This window comes from Streptopelia decaocto (genome assembly GCF_964273445.1).
Source record: "Streptopelia decaocto genome assembly, chromosome: 2".
NCBI lineage: Eukaryota > Metazoa > Chordata > Aves > Columbiformes > Columbidae > Streptopelia > Streptopelia decaocto.
This window is the reverse complement of record NC_138655.1, coordinates 74,421,315-74,449,004: the sequence shown is the minus strand read 5'-3', so window position 1 is coordinate 74,449,004 and position 27,690 is coordinate 74,421,315. Positions and strand designations below refer to the sequence as shown.

The 27,690-nt window shown below is 40.2% G+C and overlaps 1 protein-coding gene across 5 annotated transcripts in view; it reads right to left on the bottom strand.

Annotated features, from left to right (window-relative positions):
- TENT4A (terminal nucleotidyltransferase 4A) overlaps positions 1 to 27,356 on the bottom strand; it is a 61,636-nt gene extending 34,280 nt beyond the window's left edge. For 2 of the 5 annotated variants that reach the window (XM_082043919.1, XM_082043923.1), the window contains exons 1-7: positions 24,988 to 27,307; positions 13,645 to 13,768; positions 12,137 to 12,183; positions 11,140 to 11,260; positions 9,419 to 9,526; positions 8,560 to 8,688; positions 7,291 to 7,504 (exon numbers count right to left, since the gene is read on the bottom strand). In XM_082043919.1, the coding sequence (XP_081900045.1) occupies positions 7,291 to 7,504; positions 8,560 to 8,688; positions 9,419 to 9,526; positions 11,140 to 11,260; positions 12,137 to 12,183; positions 13,645 to 13,768; positions 24,988 to 25,805 (1,561 nt within the window). In that variant the 5' untranslated portion in view covers positions 25,806 to 27,307. Of the gene's footprint in view, positions 1 to 7,290; positions 7,505 to 8,559; positions 8,689 to 9,418; positions 9,527 to 11,139; positions 11,261 to 12,136; positions 12,184 to 13,644; positions 13,769 to 24,987 lie in introns of all 5 variants that reach the window. The other 3 variants (XM_082043920.1, XM_082043922.1, XM_082043921.1) reach the window with 3 other exon arrangements.
- Positions 27,357 to 27,690: the final 334 nt, after the last annotated feature.

Below are 27,690 nucleotides of genomic sequence, written 5' to 3'. Positions count from 1 at the left end.
CCTTAACAATACAGCTTAACTCTGTTTAAACTGGTTAGCCCATCCTACTCATATCAGGAACAACTAAGTGTGCCTATCTCAGTAAAAGAAGCTAACCTTAAGAATGACACTTCACATTATGCATTCAGATTACCACTTTTAAAATACCAATGTTCCAGTGCCTGAAAGAAACAAAGAACAAAGATGAGCTTAAAGCTCTTACACAGCTGTCTTTTAAGAGGGAACCTACCAAGCTTAAAGCATGTCTCACTTACCAGTAGTGTTTCTGCAGGCCAAATTCAGCTTAAAACTCCACTTGTGCAACCACATTATCTTCATAGGGCCAGGTATACTTACATCAACTCCCACTTAACCATATCAAAACTATAGATTAATAAACCAGCTCATACAGACTATTTATTTCCATGGGATAAACCGGTTGGTCAGAATCTATTACAGAGGATTCCAGGAGTTGGTACAGCATTACTTTTTGATCAAGCTGCTTGCACTTCTTGACTGCCCCTCTCTAAATGTCACTCTGAGTGACACTTACAGCAGAACTCCTTAAAATCCAGTGCCATGTGTGAGGAACTGTGGATGTTAAGAACACACTAAAGCTTCTGTATATTGGTGACAATGTACAAGTATTGGTCTCTCATTTGACATCTAGAGAGATCTTGCTAGTACTAGGCAAGAAGAAACACTTGGCATTTGTTTTTTTTTTATATAGATATATTTGGCACCAGACACCAAAGGTTCACTGTCTCCACACAATTTAAGAAACACAAAGAAAACTTCCTTGAAACTGACTGTCTGAAATACAGACTATATCTTGAGTGGGTAGAAAGCTGCTTACAGTAAAATGTTTCCTCCTTCAGAATGATGTTTGAAATGCTGTGAGAACACTGCAATGGAATAAAGCACTGAACATGTTTATTTTAAGCTTGAAAATCAGATCAGGGCCCATGAACAGGTTTTAATGAAAAACCTGCTTTGAAAATCAATGAGTAAAGGACAGAATCTCTCTTTTGGAGGACTGAATCTAATGAGGCTGAATTTGACTTCAGAGGAACCGTTCACTTGCTGAACTATTTTGTCCAGCAAGTAATTACAGACAAACATGATCTAGATGTTCCTGCTCCAGCAGGGGGATTGGACTAGATGATCTTTTGAGGTCCCTTCCAATCCCTAACATTCTGTGTTTCTGTGAAACATGCTGAGGTTTGCCATGCAGGGGGAAAAAACAGCCTTGACTTTACTACTTAACACCACATTTTAGTCCTTCAGGATTCTCCAATCATAATGTTACTCTAACAGGAAAGCATAATCAATGAAAACAGATTGGGGACATAAAAGCATTTTGGAAAGACATAATTTCTTCAGTCATTTATATGGTCAAACAAAAGCTGATCCAGAAATACTTCCTGTTGACTGAAGTAACTGACTGTCTTGTTCTGACTGCTGCAGTACCCAACAGCTACTAGGCTCAAAACTCCAGAAGCCTCTCTAAATGTCATATTTGCAACTGAACTCTATCCTGAAGCAGAGACCAGTGTGGGCCTAGGACAGAGAATCCATGAAGAAACACATTGCAGCCAAGCTCAGAGCTACACTACACTACACAGCAGAGGACTTCACAAAGGACTTAGTCCAAAGGCAGCTGAATAGAGACCAAGTTTATTTCAGTGGTCAAGAAATCAAAACATTAAAATGTTAATTCTACTAGAAAAGCAAAGACTACTTCACTACAGGTTTTTCCAGGGGCAGGACACATTGTTCCTGCAACAATGCCACCTCCCACATAATGACATGCTAAACATATGCACAAAAGAAATTGAGAAGCAACACAGAAATGGAATATACAAGTAGCTAAATAGACACAATTGCTCCTAACACTAAATTTGAGTCCACCTACAGTCTGACTTGATGATCTTAAGGGTCTTTTGCAACCTAAATGATTCTATGATTCTGTAAATTCACATAGCAGGAATTAAGAATACACAATCAAACTGCAATAATTCAGTTTAACCTGGTGCTAAGACAATTAACATTTGACATGCATCCTGCACGGAGTTACACCAAACAACCCCAGGCAGCACTACAGGAAGAGCAGCTGGAAAGCTGCCTGACAGAGAGGGATCTGGGAGTATCGATTGACAGTGGCTGAATACGAGCCAGCAGTGTGCCCAGGTGGCCAAAAAGGCCAACAGCATCCTGGCTTGTATCAGGAATAGTGTGGCCAGCAGGACTAGAGAAGTCATTGTGCCACTATACTCGGTGCTGGTGAGGCCACACCTTGAGTCCTGTGTTCAGTTTTGGGCACCTCATCATAAGAAGGACATTGAGGTACTAGAGAGAATGTAGAAGAGGCAAAGAAGTTGGTGAGGGGCCTGGAGCAGAAGTCTGATGAGGAGCAACTGAGGGAACTGGGGCTGTTTAGCCTGGAAAAAAGGAGGCTGAGGGGAGACCTTATTGCTGTCTACAACTACCTGAAAGGAGGTTGTAGCATGGAGGGTGTTGGTCTCTTCTCCCAATTAGCAAGTGATAGGACAAGAGGAAATGGCCTTAAGTGCACCGGGGGAGGCTTAGATTGGGTATCAGGAAAAAGGGAAGTGCCCAGGGAAGTGGTGGAGTCACCACCCCTGGAGGTGTTTAAAAGGTGTTTAGATGAGGTTCTTAGGGACGTGGGTTTAGTGCTAGAGTTAGGTTATGATCGGACTTGATGATCCTTAGGGTCTCTTCCAACCAAAATGATTTTATGATTCTAAAATGAAGACACTGCTGCTACAAACTGTTAGTTACTCTTCTTGTCAGTTGTTGCAACCTGCACCTTTGTGCCAGCAAAAGAAATCATAAGCCTTCCCTAATCCACTTACGGGAAACTCAGGCAGTTTAGTTTAAACCACCAACGAAGTTGTGTTTTGAGTCTTGATTGAAGCAGATTTGAGAACAGAGGCAGGATACCTCATGCCACTGCATGCCTAGGTTCCTGGATTGCCTCATTCTGCACCTGCAATTAGTTCATAAAAACATCTGAATAAACAGTCTTGTTCAATTATACAGGCTGCAGAGTTTCTGGCTTGTGCTGAAGCTGAAAAGCAGGTATGGAAGCCAAAGCTATTATGTGAACTACTGTGAACTGTACCAGTCAAGGCTGTATAGAGGTGGCCCTACCCAATCCAGAAATCAACATATTAAAGAAGCCAGAAGATAACACATTTGCACTGAATATTTTCTTCTGAGAGATTGTCCTCACTAGCAGATCACACCTTACATACCTGAGCATCCCTTTTTTGTCACAATCCACAGACTGATCAGTTAAAGCACATGAAAATGCTCTCACTCTTTAAAAAAATCATAGAGATTTCAACCTCAAATCTACACTAGTGGATAATGATGTGTTATTTCATGTACAATTCAATCCTCATTCCTTCTTACAAACCCTTTGTGCCTAAAGGAGTATGTCTAAGATTTCCATCCCTTGTTAAGTATTACCACTCCATCAGGTGGCCTTCTATTACCTGAAGCAGTTTTAAGAACATGGCATAGAAAAGATAATACTATGAGCTAGGACTGAAACAGATCCATTTATGTTAAGCTATTACGTAGTAAGTACCTTTTCACAACATTCAGCATTAAAGGAGTTATTTCAGATGCTAACTTCAATATATTTGTGTATATACATATATTTCATACACACACACACACATATATATATATATATATATATGTGCAGGTTCTAATGACAAACAGCAAATATTGAAAAGCTTCAGTAAGTAACTTTGGGTAGCCACTAAGACTAGAATAAATGAACCCAACAGCTGTTGTCAATCTCAAATCTTATGGCTTCCTGTATTTGTGACCTATCAAGATGCAGAAGCAAGAGACATGAAGCGTAATTAGTCCTGTAAGTTAGAGTCTCTCTTCAGAGAAAACACGTTGACTTTAAAGTTTAGAACTTTTGTTAATGCCCATAGCAATTCAGAATGAAGAACAACCTTTTTCATAAAGGGAGTAGCACAGGTGGAACTCTAGGTCTTAAACTGCAATTTATCTACTCTTGCCACTGCCAACCTGAAACAAGACCAAAATCATTCCTGTTCTGAGCATCAGAGATGACTGAAGGACCTTTAATAATCACCTGATTCACAAAGGCGTAAAATAAGATTTCCCTAGAAAACTGCCAAATAAATGCCAAGTTGTTGGTTTTTTTTTTTTGTTAGTTTTTTTCTTTGTTGTTGTTGTTTGTTTTTTCTTTTTTTACAGCCTCAGATTAAAGATTCATCACTTGCAACCACAGTCATGTCTTCCAAGACAGGATACTGATAGACCAACTCTGCACAATCCTCTTTTAGGGTGAAATCATCTACCCTACTCCAACACGTTCCTGTGAACAGACTTATGAGTGCCTGGCTTTGCAGTTCTCATAAAAGAATATTTTCAGTTTTTACACAAAGAAATTACAACTGCTTAGAGAGACTGAAATGGTGGCAGTCACAACATGTTTATAGAAACTTCCTTCTTTGGACAATGCTAAGGGAAAGATTTTCACCTCATTACCCTGTTCTAGGACACAAACTCAAGATGAAGAATCTTAGGCTACATATGAAGATCAAGTAAAAACTACCACTTTAAAATGCATCACCAGCTAGATTACTCTGACATCTCAAATCCTGATTTCAACACATTTCCCACTTTAAGTGTAAGACTCTCAACAGCTTTGTTGGAATCTTGGTTCCCAAACCACAGAAATTATAATCTTTTCGTGCCCAGTAATAGGTCTTCAAGAATCTCAGAGGAAACCCTACAGCACCCAGGAGAATCTGACCAAAACCCACCCAACCAAAACAGCAACACAACAGGTTGATGCCTGTTCCTTTCAAACCTAGGAACTAACAGAATGTACTGAGCAGGTAGAATTGACATCATTTCTCTGTTAACCAGACATCACCACTTCCCACTGAAGAAACTTAAAGGAACTAATCCCATGGAACTTAATTCTCACCCTTATAAGGCTGTCTAAAGCTATTCTTACAAATACACCTTTCAACGTCCTACTGCTGAACTAGTGCTTATGCTCACAGGAGGGACATTCACAATACTTGTATAATCCAGAGAAGCTGAAAGACTTTTTTTCACCCCTGCATTTTTTTTTCTGATTTCTGGATTAAGAAGTCATCATCTGAAGTCTTCTTCCAGGGCTTAACCAGAACTTTAGAGAAAGCTGTGATCAAGCTTTAAAAGCATCACTAAAAAAGATTAAAAACCTGTGTGTGTAGTGCATCAACAGATTTGAGGGAAAAACTCTACAGCAGCTTATGCTCACTTAAATGAAAAAAACGTCCGTGTCCACTCTTTTCCTAAATACTTGTTCCCATCATCTCCACAGTACCAGCACTGACCCTCACATGGAGTGAGACACTGAATGGATACGACCCCAAAATTATCAAGCAGAGATGACTTGTCAACTGGGCAAGGACCTGAACCCTTGGAAAAGTTTTTTGTAGTGGGACACAAGCAGTAACAGAACTAAACTCATTAACACAATTCTAGATATCATCCACATGCACCTAACAGGTACTTTTAGATACTGTAGGAATATGTGATTAAGTCTAGATCTAAGGAGGCTGTATACACGAGATCTAATTCAAAGAGCCATCCTATATGTTCTATATAATTTTCCTCCTAGTTCCATCAGGCAAGTTCTAAAGCTCTGTGGTAGCTGCCAGAAAACATCCCTAAGGGACACAATGGTCAGATAAATTCAAGTTATTGTCAGCTTTTATTTCCCTTGCCAAAACACTTTCTCTCCTGTAAGAATTACCTCAGCCCATAGGAACTCATCTAAAATTTAGTTCTTACCAACTCTTGGATACCATATAACTAGATATCTTTCTTCTAAATTACAATTCTTTGCTTCTGCAAGTCTTCTGCTACAAGGAATGGTTCAGAGCCTCTACCACACTTGCAATTTATTTTTCTTTCTTCTCTGAAGAGTCAAAGAGAAGAAAAAATTCCCAAGCTGAACTATTAGCCATGACTAAAACATTGTGCAGCATACATAATTTCTTCTCTTTCAGTCCTCAGCAGACAGGAACAGAACTGAAGGACAGTAGAAGTTTTTGACTCTAAAGAAACGTGGCTCATGCTGCTACACAAATAGGTCTTCAAGCAAGTGAGTACACAGCTCCTGAAGAAAATCTCAATCAAACAATGAAAGTTCTGCAAAATCACACCTATGCCTGGCCAAGTGCAAGAGTCATGATGGACACAAACTCAGAGCTACAAACAGATCACCAGTATCTTGGCTTGCAACCTGTTTTAGAGAACTATCAACATTCAGCATATTCAGTATTTAGAAAGGTGCCAGACTTCAGCTCCTGATCCATGGTATTTGCTTTAGAAGTGCTCTACATAAGCAGTCTACCCACGAGACATGACAGTATGGAGTTTGAATGCCAATTACATTCCAGTAATAATAATGCTGAAGTCTAAATTAACTGAAAATTGATTTGGTTAATAAGCTGTTTTTGAATTTCAGCTATTTGTGACAGTCTAAGTAGAATCCAAACTGAGTACTAGCAGTTGAACATTTTTTTCAGGAGCTCAGCCAAACTTAATCTTGACTACTTTGAAGGTTACTGAATCAAAAATAAATCTTAAAGGAAAAAAAAAGACTTACTTTCAAAAGTACATACAACTAAAACTGGCCTTCTCCACAGGTCCCTGTGCAGCACAGAAGCCCATTATGCACATCAGACTCTTCACAGCAACACCATACTACTCCCTTGCTACATGTTCATGGATATAAACCCCTCCTTCTGTGCAGGCCTACTGCATCGCACTGCAGGACAGGTTCCTCATCTGGGGCATTTCTTTTCCATATGGTGTCATTTATCTGGAGTACAGCACCACAGACTGTGGCAGGAAAAGCTGCACCCTCCATTGTCAGTCTCTCACAATGAACAATGGAGAACTGTTCTTACTAACAAACCCCCTTCCAGGATTTCCTGGACCTCTTTCTTTCACTACTAGAGAATCCTCTTGGACACTCCACACAGTTCTGACTTTCCAATGCATTATGTATCTGCACTGTTAACATGCAAGCCAATTTACTAAGGCTATGAATCTCGTGAGACTTCAGGTCCTTATCCCTTAGCCCATCTCTGTAACTGTACCTCAACACCAGCAAAGTCTCCTTTCAGTGCAGCTTCTTAACTCATTTAACAAGCTTTAGGGACACTAATGTAAGCTCTGAGAGCACAAGTTGAGCCAGAGCTCTGGAATATTGCAGGAAGTGTACAATCTTACCAGGCAGGAGAGGATCTTCAATACACAACATGGATGGTCTGTATCCATTAGTCATGACTTTCATGATTTCTTCTTTGGCAATATAGGCACCTCCATTCTTTATTCTAATACCAGTTTTCAAGTAGTTAAAATTCCTTCCATAGAGTTCAAAAAATTCTATCAGAAGCATTCCAAGGTTTTCATCAGCTCTTCTGGCATCAATTCTTGGATGCAGCTGTGACACAGAACAGTTGTTAATTATTAAAAATTAATTGCAGACCATAACAAAGTGCAACAAAAAGCTCTCATTTAAACAGCTGAGTATAATCTCTTAACTCAAGTCCGAACTGAGTCATTAATTATTCATGTACTTAAACTACTTTCACACAACCAAGGGGGGCAGCACTTCAGCAGTATCTGGAAGCCAAAGAATTCTTTCTTCCCTCCTCTTCCAGCTTTTTGAGGATTAGTAAATTCCTTTCCCTAAGCCAAAAGCAATAAAAAAGTACTGTATACTACATTACAGCTTAGTAACAGAGCAATACCTGTTTTTTTCACAGAAAATCCATCAGTCTTAATGTTTTCAGAAGCAGAGGGGGAATCTATTTACCCCAAATGAAATAGTGTTTTTTTTCCTCAATCTCCCTATATTATATAAATCATTCTTTAGCAGCAACAGGATATGTAGGTTCTTCCATCATCAGAGCTGCTGAGACACACATTGTACCTCATCATACTCATAAAAAGCTTACTGTCACGAAAATATATTGGAAGAAGTTGTAACTCATTAGATATTTCATCAGTTACCTACAATATCCACCAGTTTTAAGTATGTGAAAACCTACACATAATTAAAAAACAAGTTGACTATTTTTCATAATTTTAACGAACACTGAAATCAACAACTTTGCACATTCAGTATCAGTAAGTCTAGGAAGCAACAGACTTAAACAGCATCCTGACAGATTTACAAAACACCAGTAAAATGACACAGGTACTGGAACACGCTGCCCAGGAAGGCAGCATAATCCATATCACAAGCCCTGGTATAGAAAGCAATGCCCAGCCTCTACAACGCTTATAAGGCTCTTGCTGCTGTTTCAGTTCATACAGTGAACAGTTGTTAGAGGTCTGAGAGGTCTACAGAAGCTGCCGATGACCGAACACATAGAGCCATAACAATAAAGCTGGACATTGCCAGGGAAGTCTAAAGAAACAGCACATAACAGGGAATAAGTACAGAAACCAAAATATTTTAATGAACGCAGAAATAAATAAGAACACACTTACCTGCAGGAAACTAATTGCCATTAAAATTAGGCTGTAAGAACTAATTCCACCAGTAAAAACTTCATTCAAGTCCCTCTGAAGGAGGAACTGTTTTAATACTAAAATCAAGTAAGGCAGCAAAGAATATTTCTGCAAAGCAAAATAAGTCTTATCAATGACCACACAGACATTCCAAAACAAAGAAAGAACTACACAATCTCAACACAAGATTCACCTTCCAATACAAAAATGTTATCCAGTAGTGTGCTATACAGTGTTTCCACAAGAAGAACTGAAACATGCATTTTTTTTTTGTAATTCTAGAAACAGATGAGAAGACTTAGCTCTCCCTTGATCAAACAGGTTACATATCAAATTTATTTCTTTCCCCTAAACAGGAAGATTTTTATATCTTTCTTTGAATGCCAGTGTCACTCATTATGGTCAAAGCTTTCCATCTAAACAGTATTTTTACCACAGAGCATAAACAGTAAACTTGATTTTAAGTATACAGCCACAGAAGAATTGGTTTTAGACACTGTTTAGCAAGATACTGTTCATAATCAAACATCACTTAAATTCAAGGTAAGCAAAACTTGAACAGACTTGCTTTAGAAGTGTAGTACCTATCTGCAGTTCTAGAAATTACTGTAGAAGTCCTTCCACTGCACAGGTTTATCCACACAAACACCTAACACTCAAAGGCAACACTGAATAAATAGCAGTAGAAAATCAATTAAAATATCCACATTTAGTTAGTATTAATGAAAATAGTCTTCAGCAATAAATCTTCAGAAGTCTTAGCCTATACCAAAAGAAGTTAGCTAAGCATCTAGCACATCCTTAGTAGATGGCATAACACACATAATACAGCTGATACCTTCATATATTCCTTGATAAATCGAGCTGCCTTCACACCAGTTTCTACATTAAAACTGATGTCAACTTTCACTTCTGTCTCCTGGTCAGTAAGTTTTATTATTGGTACCTGAAAAGATTAACACAACATTTTATGAATAACAGAAATGCAATACTGGTGCTATTCTTCAGCTTACTCACTTAAAACACATGAATATTATCAGTCCAAATGAATGCAACTATCAAGACAAGAAAACATGATTTTGAGAAAAGATAATAATGCTAACTTTACTGACAAGCAAATGCTTTTTAGTGAAGTAATTAAAAACCCAGGCAGTTATGTTCACATTAACTTATGATCACTTAAGTACTCTCCCATAGATATTAGATAACTACCTTTATAGCTGCAATATCATTGTTTTGTAAGAAAACTAAATTTACTTCATTTACTGACTCACTGCTGTTAGTAGGAGACATTCTGCCCTCATAACCTGTGGGAACTGCATTCCTCTGACCCAGCACTGCACCAGCCACTTGCTAAACTGACAGAAGACTAGCCTAGCAGAAGAAAATAAAGCACGGTCTGTTGGTTTATCAAGCTGAACTGATTCCCTGCAGAGTCAAACAAAAGCCAGAAGGGGTAAAAGCAAAGCAGGAGTAGCAGTACTTCCTCCTCGGGCAGCAATAAATTATTATAAAACTACTGAATATGTAGTTCAGCCTCATACCACCAACTTGAAGGTAGCATCCTACAAAATGGTCTTACAATCATAAATAAATGTAACCAGGGGAAGTTTAGATTAAATTGAACTTCTTGCATTTTTAATCTGAGATTGAAAACAAAAAAAAGAGCAGAAGTATAGCATCATTCTATACCTACTGCAGAGGGAATAAAATAATAATAGCTAGTAAAATTGGTAAGTCTAGCCTAGGGCCATTTAACATACGTAAGTGGTATCACTGATTCTAAAAATTCCACTCATTCTCAGGTAAACCTATGATTACCAGACCTACTGTTATGTACTACTACTCCAACAGAAGCAAGAGGGATCTTCTGACCTAAAAGAGTGACCTTATTTCAGAGACCTTAAAACATAACAGCTTACTAACAGAAGTTTGAAATACTCTGCTTAGTCTCCTGGAGAAAACACCACTTGCTCAGTAATATAAAATTCTCATACTTTCAGTTTTTTGCATATTCAAATTGATCTGTTAGGCTTACAAGACAGATGCAAGAGATACTACACATCAGTTTCACAAATGAAATAAAGCTTTTCAGTAGTGTATTTTAGAAGGAAAAAAAAAATGTTCAGTTTGGAACGCTTTCCTATGCCATCAGAAACAAGACAACCTGAAAAATCGGGGTTTCAAGCAAGACCAGTCTAGCAACTGGCCCCTGCCTGAACAAAATCTTCCCAAAGATCAGGAGAAAAACGCTATACAAATTGTTAACTTATTTTTCTAGATATTATACAAATACTGACTTTCAGTTCTTTATTGACAACATACGCATAAAATACGGCCTTCCCGCAAATACAGTACACAGACATACCATTGTCCATTTAAAGAACTGTGTCCTATTGCTAAGTACACACACATTCTACAAATCTTACACAGATGGAGCAAAACGTGCTTAAGACAACATCATTTGCTTTATGAGTTAAGAATTACATTTATCACTAACATCACATCTTAAGGGGTCTGAAAGCTTTTCAGTTCCGTATTGTAAAGACTACTACTTACCGTAGCTTTATCAAGTACTTTAATGGAATATGGCTCAGCCACATTGTGTTTTCTTAGTGCTTGCTCTAGCAGCTGTAAAGGGGGCCGTTCCCATTTCCCAAAAACAACTAGATCAATATCACTGGACAAAAAGAACACAGAATGAGATTCATTATGTCTAAAACATACTCTACCATCCCTCCAGGGTGACTACTGTGCAACCTTTATCTAGGTTCCCAATAAGCTTCCTTTAGCAATGTTAAGAGATGGTCTAGTGCACTTCAGGAACCAAAAGTAGTATTCTAGTTTCTTGGTTCCAGTTTTCTGATGATTTGAGCTCCTCTCCATTTTACCTTCCTTGCTCCCTCTCCTCTAACTTCCACAGCCTAATCCTATCCCTCCTCTACCCATGTTGACAGGCATGTTAGTATTCCAAACTATTTTAATCAGTGATTGTTATTCATAGAAATGAAAACTGCAATGTTTTCCTACTGAAAATTTAATTGCTGTAAGACACAGCTACACAGATTTTCCACATTCATCTATTGAACCATTAAGCAACATAAATCACTGAATTAAATAAGACAATTTGCTCTCCAAAAAATGGGAACATACAGCTGTGATGACTCCACTGACTTTGCACAGTAACTCAGTGATCAATGACACAGTCTCAGTAATCCACTTTATTTAACAAAACACTACCTTTACACACAGGAAATACTAAACATTCAGTTTCACTATAGCTTGAAAACGAAGAGCCAAAGACTAATCCCAGACATAAGGAAGAAAAGGTAATTCACCAAAGGACCAGTAAGTACCTAGCACAGTACAATGATATATCAAATACTTATCTCAAATCTCTAAGTTCAAAGGCTCTTCACTTTGTCACATGGGACATTAGGCAAAAATTTTACTCTAAGTTTGATGGGTTTACACGTTTCAGTCTAAATTCCCCTTTAAAATTTACCATTACTCTAAAATAAGACAAGCTTTAACATAAAAGTAAATTACCACTTACCTAGTTGGAAGATAAAGCCCTGTACTAAAGCTGCCAAATATCTGGACCTGAAAAAAAACCCACACCAGTGAATTATCTTGTAATTATGAATGCTCACTTCATTTCACTTCCAAGAGACTTAAGAGTTTTTCTGGACTCATTAAGGATACAGCCCAGTAAAAGAGTTATTGAACGTACTTTACTACATACTCTGTTAAGCTTGTACAAATACACTTTCTCTTACAGATGTAACTTTTGAGGAAATAATTTTAACATGAAGTGACTACCAATCCTGCTAGCAGCAGAGTGTAAACTTTTGAAACAAATCCTTTTCACTATTTATTTCCAGTTTGACAGGAGTATAAGCTGTTATAAATTTCCTTCCTTCTCCCTTCTTTCCTCATAGGACAGCTTTACTGAAATTTAAAGAGTTTAAGGAAAACATTTTTCCAAATGGTTAGGTTTAAAAAACAGCAAGTGCATCTAAATATGTAATTCAGATAAACATGAATATTCCAAATTTTACTGTAAGAATGACTATGAAATTGTGGTAGGTGTTCATGCATGGAAAAGAAAGTATGCTGAAGAGACATTCATACTCCACATCAAATATTTTAAGTATGCTTCCAATTTAGAGAATTTAGACATTCTTTCCCCTCTGATACAGCAGAGCAAAATATTAATGTTCACTTCTCTGAAGTGACTTATGAAAAGAAAAGGCTGGGCAACACTGGGCCATTTCAGTGCTTCTACTTGTTCCCACAAACTAGAAAAATGTTATTACTAAGGAAAATTGCAAGTGAGGGCAAAGCTGATGAGCTTCACAGTGTCTACAGCTCAGTACTGTGGCTACAGCCCTCACTCTGTCACGGAAAGCTATGAAAACACATTGTTCTGAAATGTTTTTCTGCTTGTTCACAACAACACTACTATCTGGTAATAAGAAAAGGTGATGCTACAGATGCAGCTTACAGAAAATTCCTTTTGGATGTTTTTTTGTTTGGAGGAAACTTACTTTTTGCAAAATAAAGGGTTTGAAAATACAAGAACTTTGGTTGCAAGATATCTCAGGAAGTCAAGTCCAATCTTCCCACTAAAGCAGGGCTAAAGTAATTCTCTAAATCTCAAATTTCTGAAGAGTCAAAAAAAAAAAAATCTGGGGTTTTTAACTGTTCTTTTGGAAAATACTTGTTTTTACAAATACCCACACACTCAGGATGCCTTGCAGAAATGGATACATAGGTAGTCAGTCTCACTTCAATATTCAAAATGAAGTTACAGTTCTTCACATCCCTGGTTCTCAACATAAAAATTACCAGTAGCCTTCAATAACTTGGAATCTAGGTTTCAAATATCTTCCTCTTTTTAAAATAAACTGCCAAGTACTGCTAGAACTGTAATATTAAGATCCTTAAAACTGAAGTCTTATCTGTTCACTTCTAAAAACACAGAAAGATAGTAGCAAGGTTAAGTGAATCTAGCTCTACAATCTACTAGAGAAGCAAATCAACACCTGAGTTAACACTCACATCAGCTGTAGGCCAAAGATCTTTGATGACCGTTTCTATTCTTTTCACCACTTCTCTTCTCATAGCTGCTTCTTCAGGACGAGGGGACATGAAGTCATAGAAGTCAATTATTTCTTCATGTAGTCTAAATGAGAAAGTAGCATCAGTTATAATGACGATGTAACTATTACAATAAATTTCAACAAAAATGGGCGATAGGCTTTATTCAATATCATCATCTAACCAAAAACAGCAATATTTTCAAAAAAGGTGAATGCAAGAAGAATTAGGCTTTCAGATGGGAAACTGGAGGGTTTGGGATCTGGTGTTCAGGGCATATATATTCATCCTTGACTTTCATGGCAGCACCTCACAGTAATCTCAACAACACCTACACCTCAACACATTACCTAAATGCCAAGGTGTCAAGAGACACAGGATGCAAACACTAGTAGACATTTACTAACCTTCTTACTGGCTCACTAATGAAGGTCAAATTCAATTCCTGATTCCTAAAGATTATTTTCTTTAAAAAAAAAAGCATAGTCTTAAAAACTACACAATGATCCAAATTTGAGTTTTCAAGTTCATGTTGTGTTTGCTTTCAATGGAAAAGCATCAAGCCATGCCAAACAAAAACACTCAATTTCTTAAACAGGACAATAACAACTACTGCTGTGATGTTTTACAAAAACTTTTTTTTGATGCTGACACATTTCTAAGATTTCTCTCTACTTCAAGAAACACATCAACTCAGCAGTGTAGTGAAATCCGAAAAAAAAAAAAAAATAATAGAAAGGGTTCAATCCTTTGTTAACACACTTAGCCTTCCGAAAGGAAAATTTTATACATCTCTAGTAAAACTCTTACCTCTTACCTCTTCCCTGAGACGTTAGAGAATTCCCACTCTAACAGATAGCTTCCAACAGACCATATGCGCAGTTTTAAAGTGTCAGGATTCCTTTCTATTCACAAAGAAATTTTATCAGAAAAGTACTAAGATACTTCCAAAAAGCATACGTATTTACAATTACTGTTTGCCCTTTTTCTTATCTTAAAGTGGGCCTGGATCCACAACTGAACATTTAACTATGCAGTATGCTTATCACCAAACTTTTCAATTTGTTGATGAATCTACTTGATTTCAAAACTTCAGAGCAAGAAAGAAGGTACAAACTAACATGCTGCTACTTTATTTTGTTTCTACAAAGTATGCTTTGTTTTTTCCTTCTCAAAGATGACATGTGAATATACGTAACAGCAGTGGGGCCACACTGAAGACTTCCCATTGTCTTGTTTATAAAAACTGGCAATAGGCAGATTCCAACCATAATGTGTATTAACTCTATTAACTCAAAGGACTTTTCTTCCACTCATTTTTCCAGGTCTTTTTAGTCCATTTATGCTTTTGTCATTCACAGCATTCTATGAGAACTTAAGTACACATCAGAATAAATAAGTGCCTTAAAGTGCTGCCTGTTAATGATTTCATCTGATGTTTTCTTGGGGGGGGGGGTGGGGGGGGGGGGTGCACAGAGTTATTACTGGAAGTTCATCTCCAAACATAACACTTCACAGGTTCTCAATTCATATCCACTTGTCTCTATCCACCAACTCTATGATCTTCGTAAGCACTTGTTACCTCTTGAGTCAGGACTGTGACAGTATCCTAGTCATTAGGAACAGAATTTCAATTTGCAGCACATATAAGTAACATCTTAACTTTTTTTTTTTTAATGTAACTTCCTTCAACATACAGCATGAGTCAATTTTCTCAATCTCCTTCTGTCTTCTTGAAGAATTTGGCCTCGAGCAGCATCTATGCACGTAGCATAAATGTTCTATCATATTTTAAGGTGCCTATTGTACTACCTTCCTATCAAAGATAAATATTTTAATTGACTTTTTTCACAAGGCAGTTTCACAACATTTACAGAAACACTCAGAACAAAACTTGTTGGTGAGATTCAGATCACTGTATTCTTAACACAAGGTGGAAAAGATTAGAACACAAGGATGCAAAAGAGAGGCTACTTGTACTTGCTATGCTATTGAGCTTGCTAATTTTCACAGCCTGGACAAACCTAGCATTCACTAATGCTATTACTGCTAAGCAGAGTAAACATCTGCTGCTCACAGGCTGAACTATGCAACAGAACTGACACCTTTTGTTTACCAAAATGTATCCCTTTTACTGTTTTAGGAAAGGCAGACACACTTCTAGTCTTCAGGTTAATATAATATTCAGGAGACATCCTCAGACTTTTCTAATATTTTTCCTTAAAGGCAGGTTTCTAAGAAAAGAGAACATTTACTTTACTCATCATTTACTGTATCTACAACTATCATTATACATAACATCGACTTGTTGCCTCAAGGGTTAACTCCAATGCAGTGAAATTAAACTCTCAAACAGCATCAACAAACTAGAAAGTGAATGAAAAGCCACAGAGACTTTGTTCCTTCAAGTAAACATCCTGTTTCTTTTCAACATCATGTCTACACTGCTAAACACATTCATTTATTCTAAAGGAACAGACTGAAACATGATGGCATGATTTATGCAAAACAACTGATTCTTTTTTAAAACATACTCGTTCTAGTAAGTAAAGAATATTTTTCTAACTGAAAAGTCTAACACATCAGCCAAGAATGTTTATAAAAGGAAAGAATAGATGCCCCAGTTAAAGCACGCGGGTGTAACACTAATGGCAAGTAAGAAAAGGAGCTAAAGGATTGGGAAGGCATACGCTGCATTTCAACAGATGCTTTGTTGAAATAAAGGTTACAAATAATAGCATACGTTATTTCAATGAAATGTGAAGTCTGAAACATGCCTGAGGACTTTGCGGTCTCAAGGTTAAATGGTGAAAGGCTCAGGAGCCACTGTGCGTATTTCTGAGATCTGTTGAACTTCACCCTTCACCTCCAGCCACTGCCAAGCACAACTGCATTACCAGGGAAATGCAGGTGAAATCTCACACAACAACAAACACACACATTCAGCAGCTGAAATCAGTGTAACAGTTTAAAACTCAGCAACACAGTTTAGTGAAATAAAGGAAAGCAGAACATATATATATATGTTTGAAAGTAATAGTATATTCTGAGATAGACTTTTTCCAATATGATCTAAGATTAAGACATCTGCAAAAGTAGCAAAAACAGAACTATTAATATGACCAAGAAGAGCAGATTAACTTAGAATTCTTTCCTTTCCACCTCAGCCACAACACCCTTCAGGTGCCTTCGCTTTTGTATGCCAACTCTTCTCACTCCCAGTAACACAGAGGTAAGAGTGCTCTATGCCCCAATACAATGTTCTAGGCTTAGAGATGAGAGAAACTACAAAACATAGCGCTACATTCACAGACTGTACTGCTGCAGCAAATCGGTCCCATATTACTACATAATTCAGACAAGTATCTTTGTCACTGTAACTGTACGGAAGGCAGCAAATTCAAAGACTGGCAGAATAAAAAAAAAAATATCTCAACTATATAGAACTTATGAATCAGAGCTGCGAAATGTTTAACAGGTAGGTACTCATATAGGAATACTAAATACTAAACTCATATAGGAATCAAGATGACTTTGCAAGCTAACTACTAAGGAGAAAATGAAGGAAAAAAAGTACTATTTTTTCTCATTCACGGAACAAAGAGAGTAGTTAATAAAATATATTGTACCTTTTCCAAAAGAGATTGTATTGTTCCTATTTCCTCTCTAAGCTTTCTCTTTGTCCCACACTCTTGCAAGTCAGAGTCAGTCCTAATTTTAGATTTAGCTTCTTCTAGATTAAATTCTGTATCTCTTAGGAGCACTTGATGGTTCACACACTCGAGAAACTAATTGGATTAATTTACACTACAAAGTTCCAGGTTTAACTAACAGAATCTGTTGCACTTTGGAAGAGAAAAAGAAGCCAAAATCAATCCATTTTTGCAAAGTCTGTCAATCCAATAAAACTCAAACAATTCCTTTCTTAATGGCTGGATGTTCTTTGAAAAAGCTACATTATAAAAATCTAGAAAATAAATCGATCTATATCTCCAAGTTAATAGAAGGCAAAATAGATCCACTACATAAGCTTCTGAACAGCTGTACATTACTCCCGACTTAGGCTACTGGACTTCACCGCAACACCAAGAAAACATCACACAACTATTTTGTTGCATCAGTGAAGGAGCATACCATATGTTAAACCTTGGAACTGAATCAGCAAGCTCGCTATGACAACAAATAGAACCGCTAAACACTGAAATTCCTGTCTTAATACTATTCTTCTCCAAATGCCCAAAGATAGAAAGCGATTAACATCCCAGACAAGTCAGAAAGGTTGCAACAGCAGAAACACATAGTGATGAGAGACTAATTATGCCCATGTAGATCAGGTATGCATTACACCAGGTTAGCCACTGAAACATTTAAGAGAAACAACTCCTGACAATCTCAAGCAGCAGAGTCTAATTCAAAATGCATCCATCAAAGTACTACTAGCAGCAAACCCTACCCATTCAAAGTCAATATCTCTGCAAGGCAACAAAAGGTAAAAAAGCCTTTTCTGGATTTAAGTACTGCATCTAACCAGATATTAGGGAAAAAAGAGCTGCTACTACTTTGTCACAGGATTCCATCAGATGTCATCTTCAGAAACCCTGAAGTCACATACGAAGCAGGAAAAGAGGATTGGAAGATTAAGGATATCAAAAAGGATTAAGAGGAACAACTTAACGAGATGCAAACCTATGCCTGAAAACGGATAAACTAGCTCAGGAGCCCCAAAACCTGCTTCTGTTAAGCGAATTAAGTGATCAGAACAGAGGAAGTTAAGTGATTACAATGCATGACAAGTACAGAAGCTAGTGTTGGGGTTTGTTGTTTTTTTGTGGGGTTTTTGTGTGGGGTTTTTTTGGGGTTTGTTTTTTTTAATCCCCCAGAGGTTGCCCTGATCCCTGCAGGGAGAAGTTGTCCCACACCAGCTTTTTAGTAGAAAATACTTCACAGCAAAATCTATTCCTGGTAATTTGGTATCTGCCAAAAACAGCACTCACTTGATACTGCATTTGTATCAGAAGAACATTAAGCAGCATTAGTTTTGACATTCATAATAGTCAAACTAGTCAAAAGTAGAATCAATGCAACACATGAACAGTTATCGCTATATCAAGATGTCAACATAGCTTTTGTAAACAGAAGTAATGTCTTAAAGAAAACTATTAGGAATTATTCGCAAGAATCAGTGAACCACAAAGGAAATCCTGTTATCTACTTGGATTTCCAAGCAGCATTTGATAATGGTCCCACATGTCCTTATGAAGACTTAAAAAGAAACTAAGCTGACATGGGATAAGAAAAAAAGACCTTCATGTAGATAAAGAAGTTTTCAACAGAAAACAAGCAGCTGGAACTCTTAGATTCCACATTAAAGGGAAGTCACCACTGAAGCCCCAAAGTGCCCTATGCTAGTCAGCATCCTTTCAAGTGATGTGGCAAGGTGACAAATAAGAAAGCAGAAAAGTCTGAGACTGTGAGGCTACCCAGTATAAGCCAGCTCAAGAACTGCAGATGGACATTAAAATACAGACTGCACAATGGAGTAGCACGCAGAATTTGAAATAAGATAAATGTAAGCACAAGAGGCACAAAAGAAGATTTTATCTTTACAAAGATTCAAGGAGGTGCTATAAGAATTCTGCTAAAAGGTCTGTCCCCCATTAGTAATCAGGAAAGAAAGTACAAGATAGAACAAGACAGCCCAAAATGTAGGAATACTGTGACACTATGACACACGGGTCTGGTTTATCTGAGTCCTGAAGATACAACAGAACGTTAAAGTATACAGAGGTGATAAAGATCTAGAGGCAGAAAACGGCTTCAATGGAAGGAATAGACTAGAAAACAGACAGCTGACAGCTGATTCAACTCTTCTCTCTTTCAGGTCAGCTGCAGAGAGTACACACGGACTTTGTCATTAATGCATAGACCTGTGGCTGGCAGTAACTACAACCTTAGTGACAGCCTCAGGACAGGAAAAAAAAAAAGGATCTTTACATAATGCATAGCTTAACTGAGGAACGCCTTGCCACAGGACACTGCTGATCCCAGAAGTTCATACCAGCTCAAGATGAGACAAATTCATATATCAAGTCCACAATAAGCTTAGCAATACACTGCCTGTAGCCCCGGGCAGTCCAAGAACCATCAATCATTGAAATCTGAAAGATCACTGCAGGAAATATCACCACAGGCTCATGTTGATATATTCTTCTCCCAACATTTGGCATTGACCTCTAATGGTCTCACCCGGTACAGCTGTTTATGTTCTTAGTGTTAATTATTTCTACTGCCAAAGCCTAACAAGTGTGAAAAGCATCATGAAGCTGATGCCAAGATTAAACTGCTCCAAACATGTCCCATTCTCCTTCACACACAGATGTGAGCAGCTGTCATGCAAAGCTTTCTCGTGTTTTAGTACTGTAGCTCAGCCTTTCTGACCTCTAGTACTATGCTCTCTTCCAGGTCTACTGCTGCCAAAATATTTCTTTCATTCCATTAGTGAAAGCATCAGTCTCTAAATCCATGCTAGACATCCACTTCACAAAGAGCTTTTGAGCTTTACCTACTTTAGTCAACTTAGTCAACCACAAAAAAGAGATGCTCTGTTCTTTTGATAATCCCTCCAGCAGCTTCCCTTGAACTCTGCTGCGTACCAACCTTTAGGCATGAAAACAAACTGTTCAACCACATCCTGATGCTGTCTCAAGTCTCTCTCTGGATATTTACTATCACTAACAGGCAACTACTCCTGCCCTCTTCCTTGTGTACTACAGTATATAACTGCCTCATTCTGCCCTGATTCTAAAGCCAGATGAAACAAGAATGGAGTGTACATTGCCAGCATTGCCTGCCTCTTGCATTAAGAACTTCACTACAGGTATCCACATAACATTGCAGGTAACAGACAGTAATGATCTAACAGATGAAGGATAGCCCAATGTGTTGATTCTTTATCACAAGGTATTAGAGCGAGACAGCATCATTAAGTACAGGAAGGAGTTAGAATACCACCCTTGGGAATCCCTTAAAGCCTTTTCAAGTGTTGGACACCTCAGTGCAGACAGTAAAGGTTTCAGAGAGTTTCCAAAGTCTGCGTTTTTTCAACTCAGCCGAAGTACATGAAAATCAAATTTGCAAAACGGGCTGACAGTGTGGCATCCCTTCACAGTGATTTGCATTGTCCAGCTCTGACAGCAGCATAAGAAGCAGCAACAGTTGACAAACATGGAACCAGTGCTATGGAAGTTCTTGAATGCAAGGCACTTTTAATTGTGCATTGAATAAAACTTAATAATGGAATTTATCTTGGTCCAAGTTCAGCAATATAGCACGAATGCAAAAAAAAAAAAAAAATTACAATAGCACTGGAATTAGAAACACTTCAGTATACAGCTGAAGAAACAAGCAAAACCTAATATAGACTTAATATACTGTAACACCACCACATCTGAGTAGCTACAGAAATGAATCTCTGGACATCACTTTTGGTACACAGTATCCTTCAGCTGCAAACTGGCAAACACTGAGGTAAGTCTTCTGGGGAAGCATCGTCATGAGCTTATCTTGCTTATGTGAACTCTCCCCAGATGAATCTGCTATGGTCACCAAACAATGCTGGCCTGAATCCTCCATCAGCCTAATCACATGTGGAGGTGTTTGCACTCTTCTGCTCTACAACAGAAGTTTCGTGTAATTATCAAGAGATGCTTACTCCTCATAAGCTATTCACTACGTCTTAAGAGAAAGTGCCCTGTTAGCTACATACTCAGACAATGCAAACCTAGCAGTAGAGTTTTTATGAAAAGTTTAGAATAACTGGATGCCATATTTTGAAATAAAACTCCAGCACTTTTAAACTCTCTGGATGCTTAAATTAGTCAGACATATTTAAAATACTGACTTTACAGAAACAGAAGTTACTACTTTGATGTACAAATAAGACAGATCCTAAGATTCTAGATGTCGTTTAAAACCATGTAAGAGAATCCTTTACAGTAGCAAGAAACTACATGTAGTTCTGCAGAGTCACAACAGTTTGAGCTAACCTTATGATATTAAAGGACACTTACCTGCATCATATCTGTAATCAATCATTCTGTCATCTCCACTGTGCTATACTCCTAACCTATACCTAAAACATTTAAGAATTTACACTGCTGCTATATTAATTACTTTGTTGAGGCACTGGAATAAATATGGCTTCATTCTCCTCACTCCTTACTTTCCAAAAATCTGGGAAAAGATAACACAGGTCAATCTAGAGCATCCAAAAGCATAGATTTAGGATGAAATCTAATCAAAAATGGCTATTCACACTTGCATTTTATGAGAGGGAGAATTTCCTTTACAACACAAAGATGGGCACGCTACTGTCAGAAGGTGGTAAAAGCAATACGTGTGAATCCACTGGAAACAAAGGAATGCTGTACATAAAACAGAGCAAATCACTACCTTTACAACATAAAGCACTCCAAACGTCACCGTATCTACCATCACAAAGCCACTGACTATGATCCATTTCAAAAAATGGTGACAACTTGCACTGCTACAGACCATCTCCAGCTCTGAACAAGAAAGCGAGGACAGTACAGTACTATTTCAAAGCATGCAGGCACTTCATCAAAAGTACTACTGCAGCCTGGGAAAAGTCAGAGGTTACCCTTTAGTCAGCTACCAAAAGACACTACAGTAACACTGTGAGCTACTGCATATCACTTAGAAATTTCAGCGCGTTACAGAAAAACATTCCGCAGAGAACAGTTTTCATGACAGAGTAAGCTCTAACATTCATGCATAAAATGAGCACAAGAGCATCACAATGATCAAATCCTTCTTCCCATAATCTATGTCCAAAGCAGACTGCAATTGTCAGTTGTAAGGATCACTTTCTTTGACAGTTGCACACACCAGTTTGACACCACTGAGGACGCTCTGCCACTCAAACATCACAGTTATGGAAGTGATGCTTCAGGACTGGGCTGACAGTGCCAAGTAATACCAGGCAACAAATCAGGAATGTAAAGGATCCAGAAGAAACTTCTGTAGGGATCTGTTCCCATCCAAGTCTTTTCAGTGTATTTTTATTTGAGGAGGCAAATAATACACCAGCCTGGCTACAGGAAAATGAAGTGAAACTCACCAGTAGTCAGAAATTACTGCAGTAGATACCTAAAGTGGCTCCACTAATAACAATATTTTTGTTATTCCAATCATGTAAGCACTTAATAAAAGATTCTAACACCAAAAAGAAAATTGTTTTAGAATACACGCTCACCCAATATTCACCTTGGGTAACAGAATTCAAAGTTTAAGGCAGAAACTGCTTCTCATATTTACATCTATGGTCTCAACTTCCATGCTCTCTTTCAGCACTAGCTCCCTGCCACTCTAAGGAAAGCTATGACATTTCTACAGTTATGTGACACAATGATATGATAAATTAATCATAAGAGAGTCTGGAATTATGAAATCACACATGCTGTAGTTACCGGTGTCTCACCCCTAGCATCAAGTCTCACTGTAGTAATAGAAATTCTTAACAGAAGATCAGGAAACACAGCTTCTGCTTTCAAATCACTTGTCATTAACTCATCACCAAAATAACTTGTATTATGGAACTGAATAGCACAACTGAAGCTTGGCTAAACAGAGTCTCTATAAACACATACCTGAAAAGTGGCCTAATCTTTATCAAATGAAAGCCAACAGAAAACAAATGGGCAGAAGATGCAAGATAAGGGTATGTGACTGGTATAGGTGGTGCTACCTAACAACCAGAGGACAGAAGCTGCATTGCCTGGATTCGATTCCAGGTTTGCCAAAGACCTGCTGGGTGACCTCAGGCAACTCCCTCACCCACCTGCCTGGAGATCTACCTCAGTGACACTGACTTGTCTTACATACATAAATTAAAATATTAATTCAGTGTTCTGCTGCTTCTCTATAGAAATAAACCAAATTCAGGCTATTTTTAAAGTAACATTGGAATTTGAGACACACATCTTATTAATACAGGACTGAAAGCTTATGACACCTCTTAAACATCCAAATCTTAGCTTCCTGTAAGCAATTTTCATTTTCAGTGTCAGTTTGGAATTAAAAAGCAGTAGTCACAAGTCTTGTCTTCCCCAGGAGAGGCTACAGTTTGCAAAAACAGAACTTTAAAAACATATTTTAATACTTCTGCATAACTTTAATGCACTCAGCGCCTGACAGTACCACCCAAAACAGAAAGAAAAGACAAGTCCTTAAGTTAAATCTCTCAAATTTCTCCAGCTGTGAAAGCGTACCCTGTTATCTTTATCTATTTCCTTCTACAAATATGCAGTGCCTTTACTCCATGGGCATCCAAAGGTCTTGGATTTTAGGAGTTCCAAGAAACTATTTTTGAAATGACATCAGAAATCTGCTATGATCAGTCAATGCAGCTAGCACTTTTTCCATTAATAAAGTAACTTTACCATTAGAAAGCAATGTTTCCCCTTGATCAAGTATAATATAACAGCTGAAATATAGAAATCTCATGGAGCACTCCAGAGGTGCTTTGTTCAAGTTTGGTCCCTTCTACATGCTTGTCAGACTAAACTGAATACTCAGCATTACTAACTATACATTTATATGAGAAGGTTATGAGCACAGAATACGATAAGCTTCATATTAGTGCTCTCTTTAGAAAGCCAAGATTTCAGTTAAGATATTGGCTGGCTCTCTCTACTCTAGAGAGAGAACATTTCCCTCAAAAATGTTCTGAGACCACATCGACTTTCGCGCTTATTTCAGAGAGAACTGGGCACTTCCCTTTCAACTGATGTTCTTAACACTCTCCAAAGTAAACAGTCTGCTACAGCCTAAACAGAGGCATTTAAAAATCAGTGCAACAGTTGTCTTTGAGCTCTTCTGAAGCCTTCCACTTTCCCCTTACAATTTGAATTGACCCTTAGAAAGCTGAGAGGCATCCCCCATCCATCTCTGCTTTAACTACTGTAGGTGGCCTGACATCTTTGAGTCTCAACCTACCACAAAGCAATGCCTACCTCCCTGTATCTATGGGTTCCCAAGCCCGGCCTGCATCACTGCTTTGGCCAGGAGCCACCCAGCTGGAACAGACCAAGGTGATTTACAAAAGAACACGGTTTTGTGCTCCGCCATCCCGTATCATCAACCTTGCTGCCACAGCGGGCTCCAAAGGAGTCAGTGTGACCCCAACCCACCCGCCTCCATGCCCGGAGGGTGGCCACAGGAGAGGCTGCCGAGGTCCCCCTTTCCTCTCGGGCTGCAGCAGCCCCAGAGGCCCCGGCTGCTCACCCCTGCACGCCCGGGCTGTATTTCCTGGTCTTCCAGGGTGTGCCGGGGCTCTGCAGTGCTGGCTGAGGCTGCTGCCGCTGCTGGTGGGGGGAGTTGTTGACGGCGACGCCCCGGCTGCCGGAGAGCAGGTAATTCATCCCATAGGTGCTGGCTTTATTCTCTCGTTTCCTCCGGCCCGGGTGGTACTGGTGCTGCTGGGGAGACGCCGGCGGCGGCGGGTGGGGGCTGCGCGCCAGGTGCGCGGGCTGGTGGTGCCCGTTCACACCGCTGTTCACTTTGTTCTCGTGGAAGTTAAAAAACTCCCCGGGTCCGGCCCCGCTGCCCAGCAGCCCGGGAGGAGCCACCGCCGCCGCCCGGGGGCCGCAGGAGGAAGAGGAGGAGCCGCCGCCTCCGCACGATCCCGAGGAGGAGAAGCCGGGGCTCTCGGTGCCGGACTCCACCGACGAGCAGGAGGACGAGGACGACACGGAAGGCGATTTCTGCAGCCGCCGCCCTCCCTCGCCGCCGTTTAGCGCCGCGGGGCCGGCGCTGGCAGCGGGAACCAGTCCGGTCAGCAGGGCCGGAGGGGACGGCGAAGGCGAGGGCGGCGAGGAAGAGGAGCAGCAGGCGCTGCCGCCGGGCGCCCCGAGCCGCACGCAGCTGTGGCCGCGGGGCGGGGAGGCGGCGGAGTCCAGCGCCGGGGAGTTAAGGCAGAGGTAGTGCGGGAAGCTGGCGCCGCCCCGGCCCCCCACACCCTGCGAGGTCTCCCAGATCTGCATCCACAGCGCATTCGCGGGGCCTTTCTGCTCGGGCTGGATCCAGGCCACGCGGGGATCCATCCACGCCCGCCCGCTTCCAACCCTCACGGCCCGGCCAGAGCGCCGCGCCGCCGCCCGCTCACCGCCAGCCGCGCACTCCCTCGCCTCAGCGCGCCGGGCCCGGCAGCGGCGCTAGACGCGGGCCGGGAGCAGCAGCATGTGTCGCGGGGAGGAGGGAAGGAGGGAGGGCGGCCGCAGGCGGGGGGCAGAGCCGGGCGAGGCCAGGCGAGCGCGGCTCGGGAGGAGCGGAGGCGGCGCAAACTGTACCCGGCCCGGCGCTGCCCGAAGAGCTCCCCTCGCCGTTCCAATGTGGCGTCCCCCTCGCCAGGGCCAGAACCGGCACTGCGCATGCCCCGCAGATTTTAAACCTCCACTGGAGACGGCCGCCCTGGCAACCGCACATGCGCGCTAGCCGCCCCGGGGGGCGGGGCCGGGCCCGCCGAGGCCGGTGGGAAGCGGGAGGGAGAAGGACGTCGGAAAGGCTTTCTCTCGCTTCGGCGCATGCGCGCCTGGCGGGCGTCGGGAGGGTTCGGAAGCGTTCGGAAACCCTCGGAAAGGTTCGGAAGCCCTCAAACTCGTGCGGGGGTTGAGCAGGGCTGTGCTGGTCCCCCGCAGGAAGGAGGGTGCCCGGGGTGCACAGGCAGAAGGATGCGGTTGATGAGCAAGGGAAGGCTCTGCTACCTCTGTTTCTAGCGCCAAGAAAGTACCGTGAAGTAGTGTGTTTTTGCTGGATACTCAGGTTTTTACTGAGTTTGAATCTGCTGGGTTTCATGTGCCGTCATCACGGTGGGCTGGGATCGAATGCAGATAAACTGTGTTTCTGCCGTCATGTAAAGATCTGCTTTAACAGCCAGCCTTCCGGAGTGATGCTCATAGCTGTTCTCTTTCTAATCCCGTGATTTGGCCTTCTCCTTGAGCAGCTTCAGCCTGCCTAGGGATCAAGTGTCCTCTCCCTCGGGTACTCCCAGAGTCTCCAGTGGTCCTCGAATCACCAGTCAGTCGGACACAGCCCTTACCTGGCTGCAGCACAGCAAGGAGAACGGTGTAGATGCACGATGACAAATTCTATCAGGGAATCCCAGTTACAACAGCCCGCCAGTGCAGTTGTCTGGTATGCCCTGGGTGATCTAACAATTTACTGCCACAAGTGAGGAGGAAAGGAGTGGTCCCGCTCTCTGTAATCCTGTTATTCCCTTTCTCTCTGCTCCTTTGCACCAGACCTGATATGGATCAGTGAGCCAATTTACTTTATTAATTCATCAGAAAACTGCACTAGGAAGAAAAATGATCGTTTTCAGCAGTTCATTTTGAAGGAGCTTCGTCATCAGAACTGGTACTAAGAAAGGGGTGAAGAGAGGATGAGAGAACAATACTCATTTGTTAGCAGAGGACAGTTGTATTTGATACAGCTGTATTTTCTTACTATACTTTTAGGCTTCAGAACAAGATAAACTGATTTCTAATGTTTATTGTTGGAAGTGATTTAGAAAGAGCAAGTAATCCATTTGCTTTTGTTAAGAAACAGATCTGTTTCCAGGAATAACAGCCAAACTACACATAAAAGTACACAATAAACTAAAACCAGACCACATGAAAGAGCTGTTAATCTTGTCTCATATAAAACCATATTCACCAGAATTTCCATCTGATGAAACCAAAATGCCCTCCTAACTGGTGTGGTCAACCAGGTATATGCCTCTTCAGCACAGATTTCAGCCACTTGAGTTACGGATAGCAGTTCTTGGTTTTATAGTTCATCTTCCCGAAGGATTTTGGATATTTTTGGTTTGGTTTGGTTTTAATTGAATTTGAATGGAGACAAATAAATGGGTCCCTCAACTCTGTTCTTCTAATATAAATGCTACAAGAAGTAAACCACAGAATTATACTGTCTCTTTCTTCTTCT